General features: G+C 59.4%; 3 protein-coding genes and 2 long non-coding RNA genes across 5 annotated transcripts in view; all 5 read right to left on the bottom strand.

The window, feature by feature from the left end:
* Positions 1 to 5,061: 5,061 nt before the first annotated feature.
* LOC137477668 (maestro heat-like repeat-containing protein family member 7) lies at positions 5,062 to 9,382 on the bottom strand. The gene is made up of 11 exons (XM_068196825.1): positions 9,376 to 9,382; positions 7,975 to 8,486; positions 7,641 to 7,789; positions 7,236 to 7,383; positions 6,838 to 7,028; positions 6,618 to 6,755; positions 6,244 to 6,358; positions 5,935 to 6,072; positions 5,526 to 5,702; positions 5,262 to 5,417; positions 5,062 to 5,190 (listed from the first exon to the last, which is right to left on the bottom strand). Exons 1-11 carry the CDS (start codon positions 9,380 to 9,382, stop codon positions 5,062 to 5,064), a joined length of 1,860 nt encoding a protein of 619 aa, XP_068052926.1.
* Positions 9,383 to 14,276: 4,894 nt separating this feature from the next.
* LOC137477519 (maestro heat-like repeat-containing protein family member 7) overlaps positions 14,277 to 24,990 on the bottom strand; it is a 58,645-nt gene continuing 47,931 nt past the window's right edge. The window contains exons 12-13 of the mRNA XM_068196731.1: positions 14,634 to 14,736; positions 14,277 to 14,356 (exon numbers count right to left, since the gene is read on the bottom strand). Coding sequence (XP_068052832.1) covers positions 14,292 to 14,356; positions 14,634 to 14,736 — 168 coding nt within the window. The 3' untranslated portion in view covers positions 14,277 to 14,291. The remainder of the gene's footprint in view (positions 14,357 to 14,633; positions 14,737 to 24,990) is intronic.
* LOC137477559 (maestro heat-like repeat-containing protein family member 7) lies at positions 15,050 to 18,118 on the bottom strand. The gene is made up of 9 exons (XM_068196783.1): positions 17,861 to 18,118; positions 17,393 to 17,540; positions 16,960 to 17,147; positions 16,733 to 16,870; positions 16,342 to 16,456; positions 16,033 to 16,170; positions 15,624 to 15,800; positions 15,360 to 15,515; positions 15,050 to 15,199 (listed from the first exon to the last, which is right to left on the bottom strand). Exons 1-9 carry the CDS (start codon positions 17,998 to 18,000, stop codon positions 15,050 to 15,052), a joined length of 1,350 nt encoding a protein of 449 aa, XP_068052884.1. The 5' UTR covers positions 18,001 to 18,118.
* On the bottom strand, positions 21,168 to 21,528 carry LOC137477523 (uncharacterized). Its single transcript, XR_011001045.1, has 2 exons — positions 21,376 to 21,528; positions 21,168 to 21,222 (listed from the first exon to the last, which is right to left on the bottom strand). It is a non-coding gene; the product is annotated as an uncharacterized lncRNA (long non-coding RNA).
* Positions 23,126 to 24,175, bottom strand: LOC137477655 (uncharacterized). The gene is made up of 3 exons (XR_011001131.1): positions 23,881 to 24,175; positions 23,413 to 23,560; positions 23,126 to 23,167 (listed from the first exon to the last, which is right to left on the bottom strand). It is a non-coding gene; the product is annotated as an uncharacterized lncRNA (long non-coding RNA).

Below are 24,990 nucleotides of genomic sequence, written 5' to 3'. Positions count from 1 at the left end.
CTGGCTCATCCTGACACGCGGAGCCAGACTCTAAAACTCAGAGACAGAGTGAGTTTTAAAGTAGGTATGTTTATTCAGCCGGACGCATGTGGGACATTTCCCCAAATACATGCGTGCCCCTTGCTTACACACGTGTTCTTTTATCCCTGGAGTGTTACATATGCATTAAGTTTCCCCATGGGCCATTTCCTGGCTCCCCTCCCTCTCCGCTCTGTATGCTAATCAGCTTGTCGGTCCTCTGCGCCTGCGCAGCTGTCTCTGGTGGTCATCCCAGGCTTCGGGGGTCGTAAAAGGGATGAAGTAAGAATGGTCTTCTTCAGGCTGACTTTTCGACCCCACTGCTTTGCACATGCCCATTGATTCCTTGGCCACGGTCCAAGCCTGGGGTCAGGATCCATCTGTTCCCAGAACATAAGGGGCCCCATTTTCAGTTGTCTTTACACCCTGTATCCTGTTTTCCATATACATTCCTTCTCCTTATCAGGTCTCTCCTTGCTGCTCTGCACGTAGTCTCTTCCTTTCCCATAGGCCAGGATACGGTATATTCTCACGTAACACAAGGATGTGGCCCTAAGCAATATCCATTATTTTATATGCCTATTACTATTCAATACCTTCTAATTAATATCTTCTAGTTCTAACCCCATGTTTCAATCCTTCCCACCAAGCCTTCCTGTGCACGGCTGTTCCACTGGCACATCTGCGCTCAGCTCGGACTTCTCCACTCAGCCAGGGCTGCTGGTAAAGGATTGAGAGCAGCCTGGCAAGCTCTTTTTCCAGCTCCCTCTGTACTCTTGGGGCAGGTAGAACATTCCACAGGAAAGCAACTGGTGCCACAGGGAGTTGGCGGCATCAGGCAGCTCTGGGGAGGCCCCTCAGGACTGCTGTACCCTGAGGGAACACTGTTGGCCATCCCCTGTGTGTATCTGCAAAAGCTTAAAATCAGCTGCCTCAGCTTCCAGGGCCTCTCTTGGCCAGCATCCTGACGTGGATGCAGGACTGCTGCGAGGCACTGCTGGGACCCAGCGGGACAGGACCCGCTGTCTCGTGTCCACGTAGCACCCCTCACGCAGCCAGGGCCATCCCGAAAGCAGACAGACGCTCCCGTGTCAGCGGAGAGGAGCAAGGAGCACTGGGCTCCTCTCAGGGTACCTCAGCTGGGCTCGCTCCACAACACGCCTCCATTGTAAGGCCTGCTGATGCCCAGCTGCCAGAAATGCCCACCTTGTGCTCTCCAAGATGCACAGGGAGAGCCAATGAGCAGGACACTTTGGGAGGCAAACCTTCCAAGCCTTTCTGAGGCCAGGCACGCACCAAGATCAGCCAAGACTCTCCACGCTGCCTGGCCCACCCAGCCCAGCTCTGTGCTGGCCCTGGGCCACAGCAGCTCCCACCAAGCAGGAGGCAAATGCATATTGCCAAGAGCTGAAACCCAGCTGTCTTGGTTTGGAAAGACAGGTGTCTGCTAAGGAAGGCAGGAACCTCCCCTGAAATGGAAAAATGTAGACCTCTTCCCTCTGAATTGCTCTAAGTTTGAAATTAAGGGGGGCTCCCAGGCAAAAATATGGGAGCAGGAATACCAGTTCTTTATTAGGGAAGGAAATAACAGATAAAATAAACAATGCAGTGAACTAAAACAACACTGACAGAGTCAGAATACAACCTGACACCCTGGTGGACAGGGTGTTGGTAGCAGTCCAATTGGAATTGTGGCTGCAGTCCTCCCGGAGTGTCAGGTGTGGTTCTGTTGGAGAAGTGATCTTGTGGAAAAGGGTGCAGTCTTCCTCTGAAGAGGCAGTGGAAGAGGCAGCTGTTCCTCTGGGAAAATCCAGCGCAGAAATAGCTTTGCTCCTGGGCCAGAAGTTCAAGACCATACATGCAGGTAGGGATGCTTGGCTCCTCCCTCTGGGCGGAGCATCTCACAATGGCATGTTACAGTTCTTTTCAGTCTTGCAGTGGCCCACTATCAGCAGATGTCTTTCCAGAGGGAGGATTGATTGTGGAAGAGGTAAGGAACAACTGCCCGCTTCACACAAGACAACTGCCATACAGATGGCAAATAGAATACATCTTGCTTTTTTCGATCTGGGGCAACAGCAGACAGGGAAGATGTGAAAAGGGTGTGTGTAAAGGCCTTTTAATTCACAGCTCCCACAGAGAGCTTTGGGGCTCACAGCGGGACAGAGACGGTTCTGCTCACACCTCTGTCCAAAGGGGGGTAACACATCCTGCTGCAGGTGCTTGGCTTGGTCTCGGCAGGTCCAGGTGGATGCCAAACCTGCTCTTCACAGCCTTCTTCCTGCCCCTCTGCCAAGTGCAATGGGCCTTCAAGGACTGAAAGGAGCACAGAGAGCCAAAGTGGGATACTCGCACCTACCTCACTGGGAGCTCCCTGGGAAGCACTTTCCTTGAGAAGCAAGCCCCTTTCCTCCAAAGGCGTTTCCCAAAATGTGTAGGTTTTCTGGGGAACAACAACACTCCCTCAAGAAACGCTGGCAAGGCTGAAAGACTTCAGGTCCTTTCAGGACAGGCACTCCAGCTCTAGCTCGTATTCCCCCAAGCGTGTTTCCAGGTGGAGGCTCAGACGTGCAGCCTCAGGCCCTCTACAAACATGAGCTGCCCGCTGCCTCTTCAGCTGCCTCAACTCCTGCCTGCACTCACGGCACCAAAACTAGGCTGGTCCCGGCCAGAGCCCAGAGCCCTGTTCCCACAGGATGCTCTTGCCAGCACCTTCCAGCACGCAGCGCTTTTCATGCCTGCTCCCAACAGGCTTTGGAAGGCAGAGCCCAACCTGGCTGCCTCTGCCACCAGCACACCCCAAACACAGGCGGAGGAAGAAGCAGCAGGGGCTGTTTTGCGGCCATGGCCCAGAGAAACTGGAAGGGCGCCCTCCCTGTGGGCTCACTTGGTTGGCTTTCTGACTGGCTCTGAGCCTGGGGCTGCCATTCTTCACTTGTGGGGACCAGAACCACACCTAGGATCCCGGCACTGCCTGACAGCGCTCCAGGCACTGGCACGGTCGCGCGTCCGAGTCTCGGGCACCGCGCTGCTGCTTCATTTGCCCTCAGGCACACCCAAAGCTCCCTGTTAAGCCCGGATGGTCGCTGGTTCTGCCCTCTTCCTCATCCTGTGCAGGGATGGAGCACCGCTGTGCTTTCAGGAAGCTATTCTTGAAAACCTCCAGCATTCCAAGCTCCTTTGCCCTCTGTGGATGCTTGCCATGGAATCCCTCACAGCTGGGTTCAGAGCATACTCAGGCTGGCTCTTCCAAAGTTCTAGGGGCTCCAAGGTGCTCAGCAAGATCTCTAACTCCACAGTGTTGTGGAATTTCAGCACAGGCACCTTTCCAGCCTGATCTGCCCTCGTTCCTCTGTGTGTGTGCACAAACCATGGCATGGAAGAGGACGGCAGCAGGGGCCTGTGTGCCCCAGGGCTCGGGATTTGCGTCGCTTCATCTCCACAGAGATGGAGGCAAAGTGAAGAAGCCAAACTGTTTATTAATGGAAGATGAAACCAAGGGCTGAGGTGGGAGGGAAAAATTGGGATCGGCAGGATCTGAGGGCTGGAGGGAAAGAGGTGTCAACAGGGAGGGAGAGTGGAGGGAAAAAGAGGGGATGGGCAATGTCTGAGGGCTGGAGGGAAGAAGCTATCTATAAGCAGGGAGAGGGCTGGAGCCCTGCAAGTTTCCCACAGGGTCAGGCGTTCCAATCATCCGCTGTGCCTGGAGCTCCAGCTGGTCTCTTCTGGTCTCAAGGTAGTCTCATCTTCCATGGCATTTGGAGGCCTGATGCAGACACTGGTTCTTCTGAGCCAGTTCTGCAGCTCTTTCATTGAATAGATGCTGAAATTCCATGTTTGTCTGGGAAGGTCTGTCATCTCTCCTCAGGGCTTGAAGGGCTGGAAGAGAGAGGAGCAGAGCCCCAGTTAGAGCCAGGATCTATAGGAATCCTAGGAGACCTTCCTGTGAGGTCCATCACACCCAGCTCTTGCCATAGCCACAAGAAAAGGGGGTGTCAACTGGATCAGCCTGCCATGAGTCCGCCCCTCCGAGACCCTGAAATCTCTCTGTGCTCTGCCCACGCCACCTGTTATCCACACAAGGAGCAAAGCCCACCCCAGCCGGGACAGGGATTGCAGCACCCTGCCCAGGCATTGCACCTCTCCCGCCAGTCCCCGCTGTCAGCCCGCTGCCCTCACTCACCCTGACTGAGGGCGTGGAGCTCTTCCTGCTGCCCCATCAGAAGCACCCCGGCCATGCCTGTGAACACAGAGGTTGTCACGGCGCTGCCAGCGGCACAGCTCCCTGCCAGCGGCGCTGCCAGCCCTGTGGCCACACGCCCTGGTGGCCCGGCAGGGCTCAGCCCGGGCCCTTGCCGCACGCTGCCGCCCCAGGGCACGGCTGCCGGAGGGCGGCAGCAGCGCCGGGGCCAGGCGGGGCTCCACGGCACCGGGCCCGGATGGCGCTGCCGGGGCAGCAGCCGGGGCTGGGGCCGAGCTGCGGCGGGGCGGGGAGGGAGCCCGGGCTCGTGGCTCACCCATGAACCTGACGGCCGCCTCTCGCAGGGGCTCCTGTGGGCTCTGCAGGTAGGGCAGGGCCCGGCGCAGGTGCTCGGCCACTCGGCTCCTGTCCTCTTCCAGCTGGAGAGAGCGGCAGGAGGGAAGGGTTGGCGCGGGCTCGGCCCCTGGGCCCGGCGCTCCCTGCGCCCTGCCCCGGCCTCCCCTGCCCGCACAGCCCCGAGGCCCGGCCAGCAGCCGCTGGCACCGGGCTCTGGAGGGGGCAGAGGGCCGGCTGCTGCCCGGGGAGCCGCGGGGCCGCCCCACAGCCCCGCCGGGCCGGGGCTCCATCGGCACCCGGCTGGGGCCCACGGGAGCCTGGAGAAGAGCCAGTGCGGCCTCTGGGTGCAGCACCGGGCAGGGGCACAGCTGCCAGCCCACACACCGAGCACCGCGCTCAGGGGGCTTCTCCAGGCTGAGCATGGGGCTTCCAGGCCATCCTTACCAGGCGCTCTGCAAACTTCCACAGCTGCTCCTTCTTCACCAGCTGCTTGAGCTTCCTTCTCTTCAGGAACTCGGCCACACGAAGCAGTGTTTCCTGAGAGGCCTGGAGAGCAGCAGAGAGCCAGAGATGGCCCCACAGCCCAGGACACAGGACCCGTGTTCCTGTGCCAAGGCCTGGAGGAGGCTGCAGCCCTGCCAGGCGCCAGGGCAGGAGGCAGCTGAGCTCCCTCCCAGGGATCCACCAGCAACACGCAAAACCTCACCTTTGCAATGCGCTGATTCTCATCATGGCAGTAGAAAAAGAGTGGGAGCAGGCTTTGGCTCAAAATCTTCTCAAGGGGCTTTTTTCCCTCATCCACTACCAGGTCCATCACCCTGAAGAAAAGCTCAAGCGAGAGCACCTGCACATAGCTGTTGTCCTGGAGGAAAGGAAGAGGGTGAAGCCTTAAGACCAATTACTCCAGGTTCACGTGGGCAAAGTTTCTGGGGAGCAGTCATGGCCTGCAGATGGGGACACAGAGCCTTACGTGGTCAAAGAGCAGCAGGAGCGCCTCAGCCAGCTTTGGGGCAGTGGTGCTGGATACCAGGATGTCTTTGTGCTGGAGCACATTCCTGAACACACGGAGGCTCATGCTGACCACGTCTCCATCTGCATCTCCCAGCAACTCCAGAAGGCTTTGAGATACACTGCACATCCTTCTGGCCTGTGTGGAACACAAGGCTGTGCTGGGAAGCCATGGACGGCTGCACGGCCAACACCGCCCTGGCTCTGCAACCCCACCCTGCTGCTGCAGGGCCCACGGGCCAAAGGCCTGTCCCAAAGCACCGGGGCAGGTGAGGCAGGAGAGCTGGCAGCAGCTGCCTCAGCTCCTGAAGCCCTGCCAGCCCAAGGGGCTGCTTTGCCCAGCGCAGCTTCAGCCGCTGCCCCCTTCTCACCGTCAAGGGATCCTTGCTGAGCACCACGAGGCCTCTGAGCGCCAGGCGACGCCGCTCCCTGCACTCGCTCTGCAGGTGCCTTGACATGATCTTCAGGATGCTGACACCAGATTTAGTCAAATCCAAGAACTTTAGGACCTGAAAGGCACAGGGCAGTGACAGGGGACCCGGCCGGCAGGAGCCCAGAACCGCACAGGGCTGGGCCCAGGCAGCAGCACAGGGCGTGGGCACCGTCCTGGCAGCTGTGGCTACGAGAGGGCAGAGAGCTGGGAGGCAGATCAGCGAGGCAGCGCTGGCCAACAGGCTCACCTCCACAAGGAATGCCAGGAAGGGCAGATCCCAGTGTGGCGCCTCTCTGCTGAGTGGCTGGAGCAGGTGGAATGCAATGCGGGAACAGAAGGGGACCAAGATATTGCACATCTCCCTGGAAGGGGGAAAAAGCCACCAAGGCCCTGAGGTGGGGGGGCCAAACCCCTCCCAGGACTGACTCACAGAGGTCTGGTTTTTCCCCAGCATCTCTGGAGGGGATGTAGGTGCTTTTTAGGGCAGCTCTTTCTGGACACCCTCCTCTCCCCGCCTTTTCCAGTCTCCTTGGCCGTCCCTTGGTGATGAGGCCCTCTGGCCCATGACCACAGGGGCACAGGGCACAGATGCTGGGGGCAGTGGGGAGAAGGGGGTCTCACCTGGCCAACAGACCCACGGCGTAGTGCTGGGTGTCAGCACACAGCAGCATGTCCCAGCCACGCTTGTGCTTCATAGCCTTCACCACACGGTCACAGCGCAGTTGGTAGAGCAGAGCCTTCATGACCTGCACTGCAAACCTGTGTGCAAAGAAAAGCCCAGGTCACACTGGGAGCACTGGCGCTGGCCACAAGGGCACGGGAAGGACAAGAGGACTGGGACCTGTTGGGCTTGCTGGGAAGGCGGTGTTCCTCCTGGCATGCTCTCCAGAAGTTATCAACTTCCTCTGGTGGCGTCTGCTGTGTGGTGATGACAACATGGAAGAGCAGAGCCACAAACAGGTGGGAGGAATAAGGGATCATCGCCTTGTTGCACGCAGGCACCTGGACAATCACCCAGATCACCAGAGTTGCCTGCAAGAGAAGCAGCCCCAGGCAGGGCTCAGTGCCGAGGTGTCCATGGGGCAGGACCCAAGGGCAGACGCAGGGGAGCAGCGGGCCTGGTGCCCCCTGAGCCTGCCCCTGGCCCCGGTTTCAGCCCAGCGCCTGAGGCGGAGAGAGGATGGAGAGCTGCTGGAGAGGCGACCTGGGGGTGAGCAAAGGCCAGTTCCAGAAACTCACAGCCAGGGCAAAAACGTCCTCGTTGTCCCCATCAGACGTGCACATTCTGTGCAGAGGCCAGTCCTCCATCACACGGAGCAGTGTTGGCAGCACTTTCTCCACTGCTGGTCCCGATGATCCTATGGTTCTCCACATCATTGCAGCAGCTCTGTGGGATCAGAGCTCTGTGTCAGGGGCATGTCGGTCACAGCACCATGCCCTGTGCAGCTGTGGGGGCCCAGGTGACAGAGCCCTGGAGCCCTGAAGGGCAGGGAAGGAGCACTGGCAGCAGGCTCAGGAAACAGAGGGGCCCGAGGGTCCTGGGCCTCTCTGCCTGTCTGGCAGACCCCACGGGACAGGCTGTGCAGGGCCACGGGCCCTAAAGGCTGCTGAGCCCTGAGCTCTCAAGGCTCGTGGGCCCTGTACCTGTCACACGTTGGGGCACAGCGCAGGAGGGTCAGCACCACGTCAGCAGGGTGTTCTTCAGCCAGCCTCACAAGGTCAATTTGCAGCCTGGCATCCACAGAGACGTGGGAGACGAGACTCTGGTGGATGTTCCTTACAATGCCTGGCACCTGGAGGAGGCATGGGGAAGACTTGGAGCACTGTCCAGGGGAGAAACTTCCCATGCTGCCCCCAAGAAGTGGTTTACTTCCCGCCACACTGTGCTGGCCTCAAAGGCTGAGTGGGCCCAGTTACCATGGCTTGAGGGGACACACAATCCTGGGAAGTCCTCCAGGCCTGGCCCCAAGCTGCTTACCTGCTGCTGAGAAAGAACAGCACTCTCCTCGAAAAAATCCATAGTGGGAGCATGAATCATAGTGGGAGTGGGCGTGGTGTCAGTATTTGTGATGCCCTGAGTCTCTTCATTGTTGCTGTTTGTGATGGCCACATCCTCAGTCTTTGACGAGTGAAGAGCCTTTGCCCAGGTTTCAGTCGCTGAGGCGTCAGAGTCTTCTGAGCGCTCAGCCGAATCCGGGCTGACATCAGGCTCAGCCTGGAGCTCGGTCAGCCCCGAGTCAGGCTTGGCTGGGCCCTCAGCTGCTGTGCTGCCGGTCTTTCTCCGCCGAATGCGCAGGAACTTCCGGAACATCTGCAGGAGAACAAAGGACAGGGAAGCCTGGTGTGTTCCATGGAGTGCTCCAAGCGTGGTGCTCGGCTGAGCAGTGACAGCAGGCCCAGCCCAGGTGGGGATGGCTGCTGGTACCTTCAGGCTTTTGCGGAAGCGGCCACGGCTGGGTTCCTGCTCTTGTGTCTGGTCCAGGGCTGCACCTGGAAAAAAGCGAGCACAGCCAGAGCTGAGGGGCTGCTGGAGAGGCCGGAGAACACAGCCCAGCCCTTTGTTCCCCAGGAAGGGACAGTCCCGGGATGCCCCAGGGGATGGAGCACGGCCACTGCGGGGTGTCTGCCCGGCCACTCTTCCATCCTGTCCATGGGCATGTCCCCAGGGGATGGGATGGGATGGGATGGAATGGGATGGGGTCAAGCTGGCTGCAGCCATCAGCCCTGTGGCTCAGCTCTGCCACTCACCTGAGACAGAGAAACCTCAGGAAGGCTGCAGGACAGCAAGTCCTGCACTCTGGTCTTGAGGGCTCCTGCCACAATGACAGGAGACTCCTTGTAAGGATTGTGGTCACCAATTCCCTCAGTCTGGCCTTGCGGGCACCTGCAAAAGAAAAGCCTCGGGAAGGCCACGGGCTGCCAAGTCCCGACGTCCTGCCACGAGGTCACCTGTAGGAATAACGCCTCGGAAAAGCTCCGGGTCGGACACGAACGAGCGCGCTGTGCGGGGGCTCCTCACGACACCGCTCTGTCCCGTCCTGTTACGTCGCCTGCTCCGAGCACTGTGGTGTGCTCTTGTCACTGCCAGCTCCTATGTCACCACGTGTCACAAAGGGAGGGCCCCTGGACACCCTGTCCCGTTCCATGCCATGGTGACCGTGCTGCAGCGTGTCACAAAGGGCCCTTGCACACACTGTTGCCACCTGCTGTGGGGCCGCCCCCAGCCCACCCTAAGTGGCCAAGGTTGGAAGGAATCCCTGGCCCCAGGTGTCTGAGACAGCCCAACAGGATCTTTAGGAGCAGCTCAAACCATCAGCAAACCCTGCCCTGCTCTGCGGGATCAGGCCATTTAAGAATCCTCAATTCAGGAAGGCTTTACTTCTCATTGGGCCACTGGAGTAGTTCCAAAATTTGCAAACTTCTCAAATTAATAGAGATTGCTGGAGAATGTGAATGATTTGGAAGTTTGTTCCCATCTAAAAGCAGCAACTCATTTGCCGTAACACATTCCACTGAAAGTCTCCTTGGAAACATAGCACTATAGAGAGGCAAAAAGAAGACCATTCTTTGGTGTGCAAATGGTTTTCAATGAAGGGATGATAATATCGTCATTCTCTTAAGGAATAAAAGCTCTCAAGGAATGAAAGTCCACTCAGTCTTACAAAAGTAGCCCAAACAAATGAGTAGATGGAAAAAGGGCTCATCCTCCCCCAGTAAGTGGCCAATAAGGTACAGCTCTCCCATCTTGTTCCCTGCAGGAGAATCAGGACCACAAAGAGGAAAAGTCACAGATATTCCTTCTGCCCTCCATAAGCAAAGCTGTGCCAAATCACAGATGCTGCCTTCAAGTTTATTCAAATTCCAGCCTAGACCTCTCACCTTCCAGACAACTCCTTCCTCAACACGCTCCCCAACACCAACCCCCCGCAAACACCCGCAGAGAAGCCCTCAACAGCCTGCCAGGACCCCCAGCTGTCCCTGTCCCTCCTCAAAGCTTTCCCACCATCCAGCAGACCCCCTGGTTCCCTGCATGTGCCGTGGGATGGCACTCTGAAGGATCTTCTCCGAGGAATTCCCTGGCAGCAAGCTCAGGCTGCCAGGCCTATGGATCCTGGCTCATCCTGACACGCGGAGCCAGACTCTAAAACTCAGAGACAGAGTGAGTTTTAAAGTAGGTATGTTTATTCAGCCGGACGCATGTGGGACATTTCCCCAAATACATGCGTGCCCCTTGCTTACACACGTGTTCTTTTATCCCTGGAGTGTTACATATGCATTAAGTTTCCCCATGGGCCAATTCCTGGCTCCCCTCCCTCTCCGCTCTGTATGCTAATCAGCTTGTCGGTCCTCTGCGCCTGCGCAGCTGTCTCTGGTGGTCGTCCCAGGCTTCGGGGGTCGTAAAAGGGATGAAGTAAGAATGGTCTTCTTCAGGCTGACTTTTCGACCCCACTGCTTTGCACATGCCCATTGATTCCTTGGCCACGGTCCAAGCCTGGGGTCAGGATCCATCTGTTCCCAGAACATAAGGGGCCCCATTTTCAGTTGTCTTTACACCCTGTATCCTGTTTTCCATATACATTCCTTCTCCTTATCAGGTCTCTCCTTGCTGCTCTGCACGTAGTCTCTTCCTTTCCCATAGGCCAGGATACGGTATATTCTCACGTAACACAAGGATGTGGCCCTAAGCAATATCCATTATTTTATATGCCTATTACTATTCAATACCTTCTAATTAATATCTTCTAGTTCTAACCCCATGTTTCAATCCTTCCCACCAAGCCTTCCTGTGCACGGCTGTTCCACTGGCACATCTGCGCTCAGCTCGGACTTCTCCACTCAGCCAGGGCTGCTGGTAAAGGATTGAGAGCAGCCTGGCAAGCTCTTTTTCCAGCTCCCTCTGTACTCTTGGGGCAGGTAGAACATTCCACAGGAAAGCAACTGGTGCCACAGGGAGTGGGCGGCATCAGGCAGCTCTGGGGAGGCCCCTCAGGACTGCTGTACCCTGAGGGAACACTGTTGGCCATCCCCTGTGTGTATCTGCAAAAGCTTAAAATCAGCTGCCTCAGCTTCCAGGGCCTCTCTTGGCCAGCATCCTGACGTGGATGCAGGACTGCTGCGAGGCACTGCTGGGACCCAGCGGGACAGGACCGGCTGTCTCGTGTCCACGTAGCACCCCTCACGCAGCCAGGGCCATCCCGAAAGCAGACAGACGCTCCCGTGTCAGCAGAGAGGAGCAAGGAGCACTGGGCTCCTCTCAGGGTACCTCAGCTGGGCTCGCTCCACAACACGCCTCCATTGTAAGGCCTGCTGATGCCCAGCTGCCAGAAATGCCCACCTTGTGCTCTCCAAGATGCACAGGGAGAGCCAATGAGCAGGACACTTTGGGAGGCAAACCTTCCAAGCCTTTCTGAGGCCAGGCACGCACCAAGATCAGCCAAGACTCTCCACGCTGCCTGGCCCACCCAGCCCAGCTCTGTGCTGGCCCTGGGCCACAGCAGCTCCCACCAAGCAGGAGGCAAATGCATATTGCCAAGAGCTGAAACCCAGCTGTCTTGGTTTGGAAAGACAGGTGTCTGCTAAGGAAGGCAGGAACCTCCCCTGAAATGGAAAAATGTAGACCTCTTCCCTCTGAATTGCTCTAAGTTTGCAATTAAGGGGGGCTCCCAGGCAAAAATATGGGAGCAGGAATACCAGTTCTTTATTAGGGAAGGAAATAACAGATAAAATAAACAATGCAGTGAACTAAAACAACACTGACAGAGTCAGAATACAACCTGACACCCTGGTGGACAGGGTGTTGGTAGCAGTCCAATTGGAATTGTGGCTGCAGTCCTCCCGGAGTGTCAGGTGTGGTTCTGTTGGAGAAGTGATCTTGTGGAAAAGGGTGCAGTCTTCCTCTGAAGAGGCAGTGGAAGAGGCAGCTGTTCCTCTGGGAAAATCCAGCGCAGAAATAGCTTTGCTCCTGGGCCAGAAGTTCAAGACCATACATGCAGGTAGGGATGCTTGGCTCCTCCCTCTGGGCGGAGCATCTCACAATGGCATGTTACAGTTCTTTTCAGTCTTGCAGTGGCCCACTATCAGCAGATGTCTTTCCAGAGGGAGGATTGATTGTGGAAGAGATAAGGAACAACTGCCCGCTTCACACAAGACAACTGCCATACAGATGGCAAATAGAATACATCTTGCTTTTTTCGATCTGGGGCAACAGCAGACAGGGAAGATGTGAAAAGGGTGTGTGTAAAGGCCTTTTCATTCACAGCTCCCACAGAGAGCTTTGGGGCTCACAGCGGGACAGAGACGGTTCTGCTCACACCTCTGTCCAAAGGGGGGTAACACATCCTGCTGCAGGTGCTTGGCTTGGTCTCGGCAGGTCCAGGTGGATGCCAAACCTGCTCTTCACAGCCTTCTTCCTGCCCCTCTGCCAAGTGCAATGGGCCTTCAAGGACTGAAAGGAGCACAGAGAGCCAAAGGGGGATACTCGCACCTACCTCACTGGGAGCTCCCTGGGAAGCACTTTCCTTGAGAAGCAAGCCCCTTTCCTCCAAAGGCGTTTCCCAAAATGTGTAGGTTTTCTGGGGAACAACAACACTCCCTCAAGAAACGCTGGCAAGGCTGAAAGACTTCAGGTCCTTTCAGGACAGGCACTCCAGCTCTAGCTCGTATTCCCCCAAGCGTGTTTCCAGGTGGAGGCTCAGACGTGCAGCCTCAGGCCCTCTACAAACATGAGCTGCCCGCTGCCTCTTCAGCTGACTCAACTCCTGCCTGCACTCACGGCACCAAAACTAGGCTGGTCCCGGCCAGAGCCCAGAGCCCTGTTCCCACAGGATGCTCTTGCCAGCACCTTCCAGCACGCAGCGCTTTTCATGCCTGCTCCCAACAGGCTTTGGAAGGCAGAGCCCAACCTGGCTGCCTCTGCCACCAGCACACCCCAAACACAGGCGGAGGAAGAAGCAGCAGGGGCTGTTTTGCGGCCATGGCCCAGAGAAACTGGAAGGGCGCCCTCCCTGTGGGCTCACTTGGTTGGCTTTCTGACTGGCTCTGAGCCTGGGGCTGCCATTCTTCACTTGTGGGGACCAGAACCACACCTAGGATCCCGGCACTGCCTGACAGCGCTCCAGGCACTGGCACGGTCGCGCGTCCGAGTCTCGGGCACCGCGCTGCTGCTTCATTTGCCCTCAGGCACACCCAAAGCTCCCTGTTAAGCCCGGATGGTCGCTGGTTCTGCCCTCTTCCTCATCCTGTGCAGGGATGGAGCACCGCTGTGCTTTCAGGAAGCTATTCTTGAAAACCTCCAGCATTCCAAGCTCCTTTGCCCTCTGTGGATGCTTGCCATGGAATCCCTCACAGCTGGGTTCAGAGCATACTCAGGCTGGCTCTTCCAAAGTTCTAGGGGCTCCAAGGTGCTCAGCAAGATCTCTAACTCCACAGTGTTGTGGAATTTCAGCACAGGCACCTTTCCAGCCTGATCTGCCCTCGTTCCTCTGTGTGTGTGCACAAACCATGGCATGGAAGAGGACGGCAGCAGGGGCCTGTGTGCCCCAGGGCTCGGGATTTGCGTCGCTTCATCTCCACAGAGATGGAGGCAAAGTGAAGAAGCCAAACTGTTTATTAATGGAAGATGAAACCAAGGGCTGAGGTGGGAGGGAAAAATTGGGATCGGCAGGATCTGAGGGCTGGAGGGAAAGAGGTGTCAACAGGGAGGGAGAGTGGAGGGAAAAAGAGGGGATGGGCAATGTCTGAGGGCTGGAGGGAAGAAGCTATCTATAAGCAGGGAGAGGGCTGGAGCCCTGCAAGTTTCCCACAGGGTCAGGCGTTCCAATCATCCGCTGTGCCTGGAGCTCCAGCTGGTCTCTTCTGGTCTCAAGGTAGTCTCATCTTCCATGGCATTTGGAGGCCTGATGCAGACACTGGTTCTTCTGAGCCAGTTCTGCAGCTCTTTCATTGAATAGATGCTGAAATTCCATGTTTGTCTGGGAAGGTCTGTCATCTCTCCTCAGGGCTTGAAGGGCTGGAAGAGAGAGGAGCAGAGCCCCAGTTAGAGCCAGGAATCCTAGGAGACCTTCCTGTGAGGTCCATCACACCCAGCTCTTGCCATAGCCACAAGAAAAGGGGGTGTCAACTGGATCAGCCTGCCATGAGTCCGCCCCTCCGAGACCCTGAAATCTCTCTGTGCTCTGCCCACGCCACCTGTTATCCACACAAGGAGCAAAGCCCACCCCAGCCGGGACAGGGATTGCAGCACCCTGCCCAGGCATTGCACCTCTCCCGCCAGTCCCCGCTGTCAGCCCGCTGCCCTCACTCACCCTGACTGAGGGCGTGGAGCTCTTCCTGCTGCCCCATCAGAAGCACCCCGGCCATGCCTGTGAACACAGAGGTTGTCACGGCGCTGCCAGCGGCACAGCTCCCTGCCAGCGGCGCTGCCAGCCCTGTGGCCACACGCCCTGGTGGCCCGGCAGGGCTCAGCCCGGGCCCTTGCCGCACGCTGCCGCCCCAGGGCACGGCTGCCGGAGGGCAGCAGCAGCGCCGAGGCCAGGCGGGGCTCCACGGCGCCGGGCCCGGATGGCGCTGCCGGGGCAGCAGCCGGGGCTGGGGCCGAGCTGCGGCGGGGCGGGGAGGGAGCCCGGGCTCGTGGCTCACCCATGAACCTGACGGCCGCCTCTCGCAGGGGCTCCTGTGGGCTGTCCAGGTAGGGCAGGGCCCGGCGCAGGTGCTCGGCCACTCGGCTCCTGTCCTCTTCCAGCTGGAGAGAGTGGCAGGAGGGAAGGGTTGGTGCGGGCTCGGCCCCTGGGCCGGGCGCTCCCTGTGCCCTGCCCCGGCCTCCCCTGCCCGCACAGCCCCGAGGCCCGGCCAGCAGCCGCTGGCACCGGGCTCTGGAGGGGGCAGAGGGCCGGCTGCTGCCCGGGGAGCCGCGGGGCCGCCCTGCAGCCCCTCCGGGCCGGGGCTCCATCGGCACCCGGCTGGGGCCCACGGGAGCCTGGAGAAGAGCCAGTGCGGCCTCTGGGTGCAGCACCGGGCAGGGGCACAGCTGCCGGCCCACACACCGAGCACCGCGCTCAGGGGGCTTCTCCAGGCTGAGCCTGGGGCTTCCAGGCCATCCTTACCAGGCGCTCTGCAAACTTCCACAGCTGCTCCTTCTTCACCAGCTGCTTGAGCTTCCTTCTCTTCAGGAACTCGGCCACACGAAGCAGTGTTTCCTGAGAGGCCTGGAGAGCAGCAGAGAGCCAGAGATGGCCCCACAGCCCAGGGCACAGGACCCGTGTTCCTGTGCCAAGGCCTGGAGGAGGCTGCAGCCCTGCCAGGCGCCAGGGCAGGAGGCAGCTGAGCTCCCTCCCAGGGATCCACCAGCAACACGCAAAACCTCACCTTTGCAATGCGCTGATTCTCATCATGGCAGTAGAAAAAGAGTGGGAGCAGGCTTTGGCTCAAAATCTTCTCAAGGGGCTTTTTTCCCTCATCCACTACCAGGTCCATCACCCTGAAGAAAAGCTCAAGCGAGAGCACCTGCACATAGCTGTTGTCCTGGAGGAAAGGAAGAGGGTGAAGCCTTAAGACCAATTACTCCAGGTTCACGTGGGCAAAGTTTCTGGGGAGCAGTCATGGCCTGCAGATGGGGACACAGAGCCTTACGTGGTCAAAGAGCAGCAGGAGCGCCTCAGCCAGCTTTGGGGCAGTGGTGCTGGATACCAGGATGTCTTTGTGCTGGAGCACATTCCTGAACACACGGAGGCTCATGCTGACCACGTCTCCATCTGCATCTCCCAGCAGCTCCAGAAGGCTTTGAGATACACTGCACATCCTTCTGGCCTGTGTGGAACACAAGGCTGTGCTGGGAAGCCGTGGACGGCTGCACGGCCAACACCGCCCTGGCTCTGCAACCCCACCCTGCTGCTGCAGGGCCCTCGGGCCAAAGGCCTGTCCCAAAGCACCGGGGCAGGTGAGGCAGGAGAGCTGGCAGCAGCTGCCTCAGCTCCTGAAGTCCTGCCAGCCCAAGGGGCTGCTTTGCCCAGCGCAGCTTCAGCCGCTGCCCCCTTCTCACCGTCGAGGGATCCTTGCTGAGCACCACGAGGCCTCTGAGCACCAGGCAACGCCGCTGCCTGCACTCGCTCTGCAGGTACCTTGACATGATCTTCAGGATGCTGACACCAGATTTAGTCAAATCCAAGAACTTTAGGACCTGAAAGGCACAGGGCAGTGACAGGGGACCCGGCTGGCAGGAGCCCAGAACCGCACAGGGCTGGGCCCAGGCAGCAGCACAGGGCGTGGGCACCGTCCTGGCCGCTGTGGCTACGAGAGGGCAGAGAGCTGGGAGGCAGCTCAGCGAGGCAGCGCTGGCCAACAGGCTCACCTCCACAAGGAATGCCAGGGCGGGCAGATCCCAGCGTGGCTCCTGTGTGCTGAGCAGCTGGAGCAGATAGCGAAAGATCCGGGAACACGAGCGTATGGAGATGCAGGACATCTCCCTGTCAGGAGTAAAAGTCCATAAGATTGTGAGCCAGGGGAACAAACCTCTCCCAGGATTGACTCACAGTGGTCTGGTCTTTCCCCAGCATACAGCAAGGGGACCTGGGCCATTTGAGATTTGGCTCTTTGTGGGCAGCCCCCTTTCCCTGCTTTTTCCAGGCTGCTTGGCCATCCCTCAGTGACAAGGCCCTCTGGCCCACGACCACGGGGACTGTGTGGGGCCCCCCAGGGGCAGAGCACAAATGTCAGAGGCAGTGGGGAGAAGGGGGTCTCACCTGGCCAGCAGACCCACGGCATAGTGCTGGGTGTCAGCACAGAGCAGCGTGTCCCAGCCACACCTGCGTTCCATTGCCATCACCACATCCTTGTACTGCTCTAGGCACAGCAGGGACTTCAGGGTCCGCACGGCAAACCTGTGTGCAGAGCAAGGCCCGGGTCACACTGGGAGCAGTGGCTCCTGCCCTGTTGATGCAGCAGGGACAGGAGGACTGGAATGGAGCACCTGTTGGGGCTGGTGGCAAGGCCGTGTTGCTCCTGGCATCCCTTCCAGAAGGTATCAACCTCCTCTGGCGTCTCTTCTGTGCTGAAGAACACTTGGAAGAGCAGATGCACAAGTAGACGGGAGGAGTGCACCTTCACGATGTGTGAGACACAGGGCTCCTGGAGGATCTTCCACATCACCACAGTTGCCTGCAAAGGACAAAGCCCCCCGAGACCGCGCTCAGTGCCGAGGTGTCCGTGTGGCAGGGCCCGAGCGTGGCAGGGAGAGGCCCAGAGAAACACAGGGGCAGCAGCGGGACCGGTGGCCCTGCAGCTGCCCCTAGGCCAGGTTTCAGGCCAGCACCTGAGGCAGGGAGATGCAGTGGGGGAAGGAGGAAGGAGAGCTGCAGGAGAGGCGGCTTTGGGGCCAGCAAAGGCCACTGGCCAAAACTCACAGCTAGGGCAAAGACACCCGTTTTGTCCCCATCGGAGGTGCACGTGCTGTGCTTCGGCCAGCTCCCCAGCACATCCAGGAGAATCCGCTGCGCCAGCTTCGCGGTCCTGGGCGAGGACATGATGGTCTTCCACATGGCCATGGCAGCTCTGCGGGGTTAGAGCTCTGTCTCAGGGGGTCTCAGGCACAGCACCGTGGCCTGGGTATCTCTAGGGGCCCGGGCTGACCGCCAGCTCTGCCTCTGCCCACTGCCCCTCGCCAGCAGCACCCAGGCAGCCCAGCCCTGTGGGGACAGGCCCCTGAGGAGCAGCGAGGGAGCATGGCAGCAGGCTCGGGGCTGACATGCCAGGGCTGGGAAAGGGAGCAGCCAGAGGGCCCTGGAACCCTTTGTTGGTCAGACACCTGGGATAAGCTGTACAGGGCGATGGGCTGGGGAGCCCTGAGCCCTCTGGGCAGGTGGGCCCCATACCTGTCACAGGACGGGGCCACACGCAGGAGTGTCATTACTGCGTCATTTGGCTGTGCTTCGGCGAGATGCAGCAGAGTCCTGTTCAGCCTGTGCTCAGCAGAATCATTGGCCATGAGCCACTGGTGGATGTATCTCACCATGGCGGGCACCTGGAGAAGGCACGGGGCGATGTGGAAAGCTGCCAGAGGGAGCGATGTTCCCAGTGTCCCCAGAGAAGTGCTTCCCTTCCCACCGCACTGCGATGGCCTCAAAGGCTCACAGGGACCAGCAGGTGTGGCTGGGGAAGCCATGTGACTCATGAGGGAGTTGAAGCATGGCCACAGGCTGCTTACTTGCTCTGGTCTGGAAACACCCCTCTCCAAAAGCAAATCCAGCAGGGTGGCACTGGTCTCATCTTCCTCCTCCCCCACCCAGGCCAGCTTGGGCACTCTCGGGGGTCTCTGCTCCATGTCAGTGACTGGATTTGTGGGTACTTGCAGGAGAGATGCCTTGGAAAATCTCCAGGTTAGCAGCAGGTCCTGCAGCTGTGCCTGGAATGCACCTTCCAGAGAGAAGCCTCAGGAAGGCTACAGGACAGCAAGCCCTGCGCTCTGGTCTCAAGGGCTCCTGCCACAATGACAGGAGACTCCTGTCAGGGATTGTGGTCTGGCCTCGAGGGCACTGGAGGCAGGGGTGGGAGATGCCTCAGAAAAGCTCTGGGGCACCAAGTGCCACACTGCCCTCAGGGGCACCTGCAGAATCGAAGCCTTGGAAGGCCACAGGTCACCAAGTCCTGTGGTCTGGCCTCGAGGTCAGCTGCAGGAACAACGCCTCAGAAAAGCTCCGGGGGGTCTGCAGAGGTTTTTATAGGGGGGAGTGGTATAGGGCAACCAACCAAGGAGGGCATGGCAGGGGAGGAATCTAGGGCAGGATTAACATTCTATAAACCTATCAGGGAGAGCTGAGGTCCATTGGGATGATCTAGCAAAGGCCGAATGGACATCCCATGGCCCGCTGGAGACTGCTATTCCAAGTCCTGTGAGCTACAAAATTCAGCTGTAACCAGCCGATTTTATCATGTTAGCTTGAAATCCAGGAGAGAAAAGGTAAACACGGAAAAGTGTTCTTCCAATCCTAGTGACAGCTGCGCCTGCACAGCACCTGTGGCCATGGCAGGGCGGTGGGAACTGGATGATCTTTCTGATACTTTGCAGCACAACGTGCTGTGGCATTCTGTGATTCCCCAAGTGGAGAGCAAAACTGAGCCATAGAAGACCCAGCTTTTCTCCGGCGCCTCCTTTGTTCTTTGTTGCAAGCACGTCCAGGATTTAGTTTCAGAGCTGACACATGTGTCTTTACGGTGCCTGCATGAGGGAGAGGGAGGGCAGCTGCAGCGCAGGGCTCGTGCCCCATCAGAGTCTCTCTCTCACCATGGCACCAATGCCGCTGCCTCGGGACGTCCGCCTGTGGAAGGTGGTGACTCTGCCCTCAAGCACGGCCATGGAAGCCAAGCGTTGCTGTGAGGCTGGCAAGTCAAGAGAAAGCCATTGTGGTGAACGCTGATGGAGCCTTTTGCCAAAGCACGGGCAATTGCGCCCACAGTCTCCCCCCGTCTGGCATCCCGGCGGGTGCGGGAGCCTCGTTGAGCAGGTGCCGGCGTTCAGGGTGCTGCTGTGCCTGAGCACGCTCCGGTGCTGTTCCTGTGGGGTCCAGAGGCGCCGGGGCAGCAGCGCCTCCGCAGCCCTGCTCAGTGAGACACGGCCGCCTTCCCCATGGTGACAGCAGCTCTGCGGCCCCAGAGCTCTGTGTCAGGGGGGCCTCGGTCACAGCACCGTGGCCTGGGCAGCCGCGAGAGCCGGGGCCGGCCGCCAGCCCTGCCTCTGCCGCCTGCCCCTTATTGGCAGCAGCCAGTGGCCATGCCCAGGCAACCGCCCCCTGCCCTCCGTGTCCCCAGCCAGCCCAGCCTGGGCACCTTGGGGTGTCCCCTCCCTCCTGCTGGGGTGGTGTCCCAGCATCGAGGGCTTCTGCCGCAGGCCTGGGAGACGATCTGGGGAAGCGCCAGAGCAGCCGGGTGCTGGGAACAAGGCGGCTGCCTGGGGGCCGCTGGTGGCCTCTGACACCCACTTGCTCAGGCCTGCCCACTGCCCCAGCCTCTCAGGGTCTCCCCCAGCCCGGCCAACCTGCCCGGCAGCAGCGCCACAGCCCCGCAGGAGCTCCGGAGGAGCCCCATCAAGAGGCACCTCGGAGCCCTCAGCAATCCAGCCAGCAACACACGGGCAGGAGCAGACGGATGGCGCTTCCTGCCTGGGACAGGGCTTGTGGCCATCTCCAGGCACCGCTCCCGCAGGGATCCCCGCAGCTCCGGCCCTGCCCACCCGCTCTGTGGGCGGCACAAAGGCTTCAGCAGAACCGCCAAAGGCCAAGGGGCCTCTGGCCATTTTCCCTGCAACATTGCACGCCTGGGCACCTGGCTGAGCCCAAGCAAAATTTCCCCCTCCTCCCCTATGCCCTGCACACTCTGGGCAGCAAAAGAAAGATCCTGGGAGTCTGTCTATTATAATACATTCTATATTTACATACTAAAGGAAAACGACATGAAGAAAAGAGCAATTTTGAAGAAAAATAAAATCTCTGCTAACTCAGGTGGCCCCAGCAAAGACAGCCTCCTGGATCAGCCCTCCACAGAGCTCCAGCAGCTCAGCCAGCCAAGCCGCGACAGACGAGGCCGTGTCTGCCATGCCCTGCGCAGCTGATCCCGCAGCCTCTGGAACATTGGGATGGGAGCCTGCTCTACTGCCTTGAGAATGCACATTGTGTCAATTGCCAGGCTTCCAACGGTGAGGCTGATGTCATTTGGGCTCTCCAGGTAGGGCAGGGCCCGGCGCAGGATCTCGGCCACTCGGCTCCTGTCCTCTTCCAGCTGCAGAGAGCGGCAGGAGGGAAGGGTTGGCGCGGGCTCGGCCCCTGGGCCGGGCGCTCCCTGTGCCCTGCCCCGGCCTCCCCTGCCCGCACAGCCCCGAGGCCCGGCCAGCAGCCGCTGGCACCGGGCTCTGGAGGGGGCAGAGGGCCGGCTGCTGCCCGGGGAGCCACGGGGCCGCCCCGCAGCCCCGCCGGGCCGGGGCTCCATCGGCACCCGGCTGGGGCCCACGGGAGCCTGGAGAAGAGCCAGTGCGGCCTCTGGGTGCAGCACCGGGCAGGGGCACAGCTGCCAGCCCACACACCGAGCACCGCGCTCACGGGGCTTCTCCAGGCTGAGCATGGGGCTTCCCGGCCATCCTTACTAGGCGGTTGGCGAAAATCCAGAGTTTCTCCTTCTTGACGAGTCTCGCAAGATCCCTTCTCTTCAGGAACTCGGCCACACAAAGCAGCGTTTCCCGAGAAGCCTGGAGAGCAGCAGAGATACGGGGATGGCCCCACAGCCCAGGGCACAGGACCCACGTGCCTGTGCCAAGGCCTGGAGGAGGCTGCAGCCCGCCAGGGCAGAAGACAGCCGAGCCCCCTGCCAGGGGGACAGCAGCAGCCCACAAAGTCCTCACCTCTGCCACGCGCCGATTCTCATCATGGCAGTGGAAGAAGAGTGGCAGCAGGCTGTGGCGCACTTGTAACTTCAGGGCCTTGCTTTCCCTTCCCAGTGGAAGAGTCAGCAATGTTCTGAAGAGACAAATGGAGAGCAGCTGTACCTGGCTATTGTCCTGTATTAAGAGACAAAAAGAAGACCTCAGCATGGGCTGCGAGGGGGCTCAGCTGGGCGCATGCCTGTAAATCCATAGGGCACCAAGTGTCTGGGCAGTACCCAGTGGCCGTGGCTGGGGGCACAGAGCCTTACGAGGTCAAAGAGTAGCACAAGTGCCTCAGCCAGCTGCAGGGCGATGGGGCTGCCTATCCATCTGTCGCTGTCCAAGATTATAAAGCTGAGTACCATGACTGTTATCTTAACAATCTCTCCATCTGCATCCCGCAGGAGCTCCACAAGACTTTCAGTCAGGCTCCACATTGTTTTGGTCTGTGTAGAACACAAGTTTGTGAATGGCCACCCTGCTGCCACAGGGCCTAGAGGCCAAAGGCCTGTCCCGATGCACTCGGGCAGCTGAAGTGGGAGGCAGGAGAGCTGGGAGCAGCTACCCCAGCGCCCAAACTACAGCCAAGCCCAAGCGACGGTGTTCCCCAGCCCCATGCTGCCTGCACGGCTTCAGCCACTGCCCCCTTCTCACCGTCGAGGGATTGTCAGTGAGCTTGAGAAGGCCCTTGAGTGCCAGGCGACGCCTCTCCCTGCACTCGCTCCGCAGGTGCTTTGAGAAGATTTGCAGGACTCTGTCAGCCTCGCGTTCACTCAAGTCCAGGTGTTTGAGGACCTGAAAGGCACGGGGCAGTGACAGGGGACCCGGCCGGCAGGAGCCCAGAACCGCACAGGGCTGGGCCCAGGCAGCAGCACAGGGCGTGGGCACCGTCCTGGCCGCTGTGGCTACGAGAGGGCAGAGAGCTGGGAGGCAGCTCAGCGAGGCAGCGCTGGCCAACAGGCTCACCTCCACAAGGAATGCCAGGGCGGGCAGATCCCAGCGTGGCTCCTGTGTGCTGAGCAGCTGGAGCAGATAGCGAAAGATCCGGGAACACGAGCGTATGGAGATGTAGGACATCTCCCTGTCAGGAGTAAAAGTCCATAAGATTGTGAGCCAGGGGAACAAACCTCTCCCAGGATTGACTCACAGTGGTCTGGTCTTTCCCCAGCATACAGCAAGGGGACCTGGGCCATTTGAGATTTGGCTCTTTGTGGGCACCCCCATTTCCCTGCTTTTTCCAGTCTGCTTGGCCATCCCTCAGTGACAAGGCCCTCTGGCCCACGACCACGGGGACTGTGTGGGGCCCCCCAGGGGCAGAGCACAAATGTCAGAGGCAGCGGGGAGAAGGGGGTCTCACCTGGCCAGCAGACCCACGGCATAGTGCTGGGTGTCAGCCCAGAGCAGCGTGTCCCAGCCACACCTGCGTTCCATTGCCATCACCACATCCTTGTACTGCTCTCGGCACAGCAGGGACTTCAGGGTCCGCACGGCAAACCTGTGTGCAGAGCAAGGCCCGGGTCACACTGGGAGCAGTGGCTCCTGCCCTGTTGATGCAGCAGGGACAGGAGGACTGGAATGGAGCACCTGTTGGGGCTGGTGGCAAGGCCGTGTTGCTCCTGGCATCCCTTCCAGAAGGTATCAACCTCCTCTGGCGTCTCTTCTGTGCTGAAGAACACTTGGAAAGCAGATGCACAAGTAGACGGGAGGAGTGCACCTTCACGATGTGTGAGACACAGGGCTCCTGGAGGATCTTCCACATCACCACAGTTGCCTGCAAAGGACAAAGCCCCCCGAGACCGTGCTCAGTGCCGAGATGTCCGTGCGCCAGGGCCCGAGCGTGGCAGGGAGAGGCCCAGAGAAACACAGGGGCAGCAGCGGGACCGGTGGCCCTGCAGCTGCCCCTAGGCCAGGTTTCAGGCCAGCACCTGAGGCAGGGAGATGCAGTGGGAGAAGGAGGAAGGAGAGCTGCAGGAGAGGCGGCTTTGGGGCCAGCAAAGGCCACTGGCCAAAACTCACAGCTAGGGCAAAGACACCCGTTTTGTCCCCATCGGAGGTGCACGTGCTGTGCTTCGGCCAGCTCCCCAGCACATCCAGGAGAATCCGCTGCGCCAGCTTCGCCGTCCTGGGCGAGGACATGATGGTCTTCCACATGGCCATGGCAGCTCTGCGGGGTTAGAGCTCTGTCTCAGGGGGTCTCAGGCACAGCACCGTGGCCTGGGTATCTCTAGGGGCCCGGGCTGACCGCCAGCTCTGCCTCTGCCCACTGCCCCTCGCCAGCAGCACCCAGGCAGCCCAGCCCTGTGGGGACAGGCCCCTGAGGAGCAGCGAGGGAGCATGGCAGCAGGCTCGGGGCTGACATGCCAGGGCTGGGAAAGGGAGCAGCCAGAGGGCCCTGGAACCCTTTGTTGGTCAGACACCTGGGATAAGCTGTACAGGGCGATGGGCTGGGGAGCCCTGAGCCCTCTGGGCAGGTGGGCCCCATACCTGTCACAGGACGGGGCCACACGCAGCAGTGTCATTACTGCGTCATTTGGCTGTGCTTCGGCGAGATGCAGCAGAGTCCTGTTCAGCCTGTGCTCAGCAGAATCATTGGCCATGAGCCACTGGTGGATGTATCTCACCATGGCGGGCACCTGGAGAAGGCACGGGGCGATGTGGAAAGCTGCCAGAGGGAGCGATGTTCCCAGTGTCCCCAGAGAAGTGCTTCCCTTCCCACCGCACTGCGATGGCCTCAAAGGCTCACAGGGACCAGCAGGTGTGGCTGGGGAAGCCATGTGACTCATGAGGGAGTTGAAGCATGGCCACAGGCTGCTTACTTGCTCTGGTCTGGAAACACCCCTCTCCAAAAGCAAATCCAGCAGGGTGGCACTGGTCTCATCTTCCTCCTCCCCCACCCAGGCCAGCTTGGGCACTCTCGGGGGTCTCTGCTCCATGTCAGTGACTGGATTTGTGGGTACTTGCAGGAGAGATGCCTTGGAAAATCTCCAGGTTAGCAGCAGGTCCTGCAGCTGTGCCTGGAATGCACCTTCCAGAGAGAAGCCTCAGGAAGGCTACAGGACAGCAAGCCCTGCGCTCTGGTCTCAAGGGCTCCTGCCACAATGACAGGAGACTCCTGTCAGGGATTGTGGTCTGGCCTCGAGGGCACTGGAGGCAGGGGTGGGAGATGCCTCAGAAAAGCTCTGGGGCACCAAGTGCCACACTGCCCTCAGGGGCACCTGCAGAATCAAAGCCTTGGAAGGCCACAGGTCACCAAGTCCTGTGGTCTGGCCTCGAGGTCAGCTGCAGGAACAACGCCTCAGAAAAGCTCCGGGGGGTCTGCAGAGGTTTTTATAGGGGGGAGTGGTATAGGGCAACCAACCAAGGAGGGCATGGCAGGGGAGGAATCTAGGGCAGGATTAACATTCTATAAACCTATCAGGGAGAGCTGAGGTCCATTGGGATGATCTAGCAAAGGCCGAATGGACATCCCATGGCCCGCTGGAGACTGCTATTCCAAGTCCTGTGAGCTACAAAATTCAGCTGTAACCAGCCGATTTTATCATGTTAGCTTGAAATCCAGGAGAGAAAAGGTAAACACGGAAAAGTGTTCTTCCA

This window comes from Anomalospiza imberbis, chromosome 7, assembly GCF_031753505.1.
Source record: "Anomalospiza imberbis isolate Cuckoo-Finch-1a 21T00152 chromosome 7, ASM3175350v1, whole genome shotgun sequence".
NCBI lineage: Eukaryota > Metazoa > Chordata > Aves > Passeriformes > Viduidae > Anomalospiza > Anomalospiza imberbis.
Note: the sequence above shows the minus strand (reverse complement) of the source record. Positions and strands in the feature narration are given on the sequence as shown.

Excerpts from the sequence above, each read along its gene's own strand:
- LOC137477559 (XM_068196783.1), bottom strand. The coding sequence starts at position 18,000 with ATGGTGAGATACATCCACCAGTGGCTCATGGCCAATGATTCTGCTGAG. Across the intron at positions 17,541-17,860 it reads GTGGCCCCGTCCTGTGACAG|AGCTGCCATGGCCATGTGGA; the intron begins GTATGGGGCCCA and ends CTAACCCCGCAG. Across the intron at positions 15,801-16,032 it reads TCAGCAAGGATCCCTCGACG|GCCAGAAGGATGTGCAGTGT; the intron begins GTGAGAAGGGGG and ends TGTTCCACACAG.
- LOC137477668 (XM_068196825.1), bottom strand. Across the intron at positions 6,073-6,243 it reads TCCTGGCATTCCTTGTGGAG|GTCCTAAAGTTCTTGGATTT; the intron begins GTGAGCCTGTTG and ends TGTGCCTTTCAG. Across the intron at positions 5,191-5,261 it reads AGAATCAGCGCATTGCAAAG|GGCTGCAGCCTCCTCCAGGC; the intron begins GTGAGGTTTTGC and ends GGCGCCTGGCAG.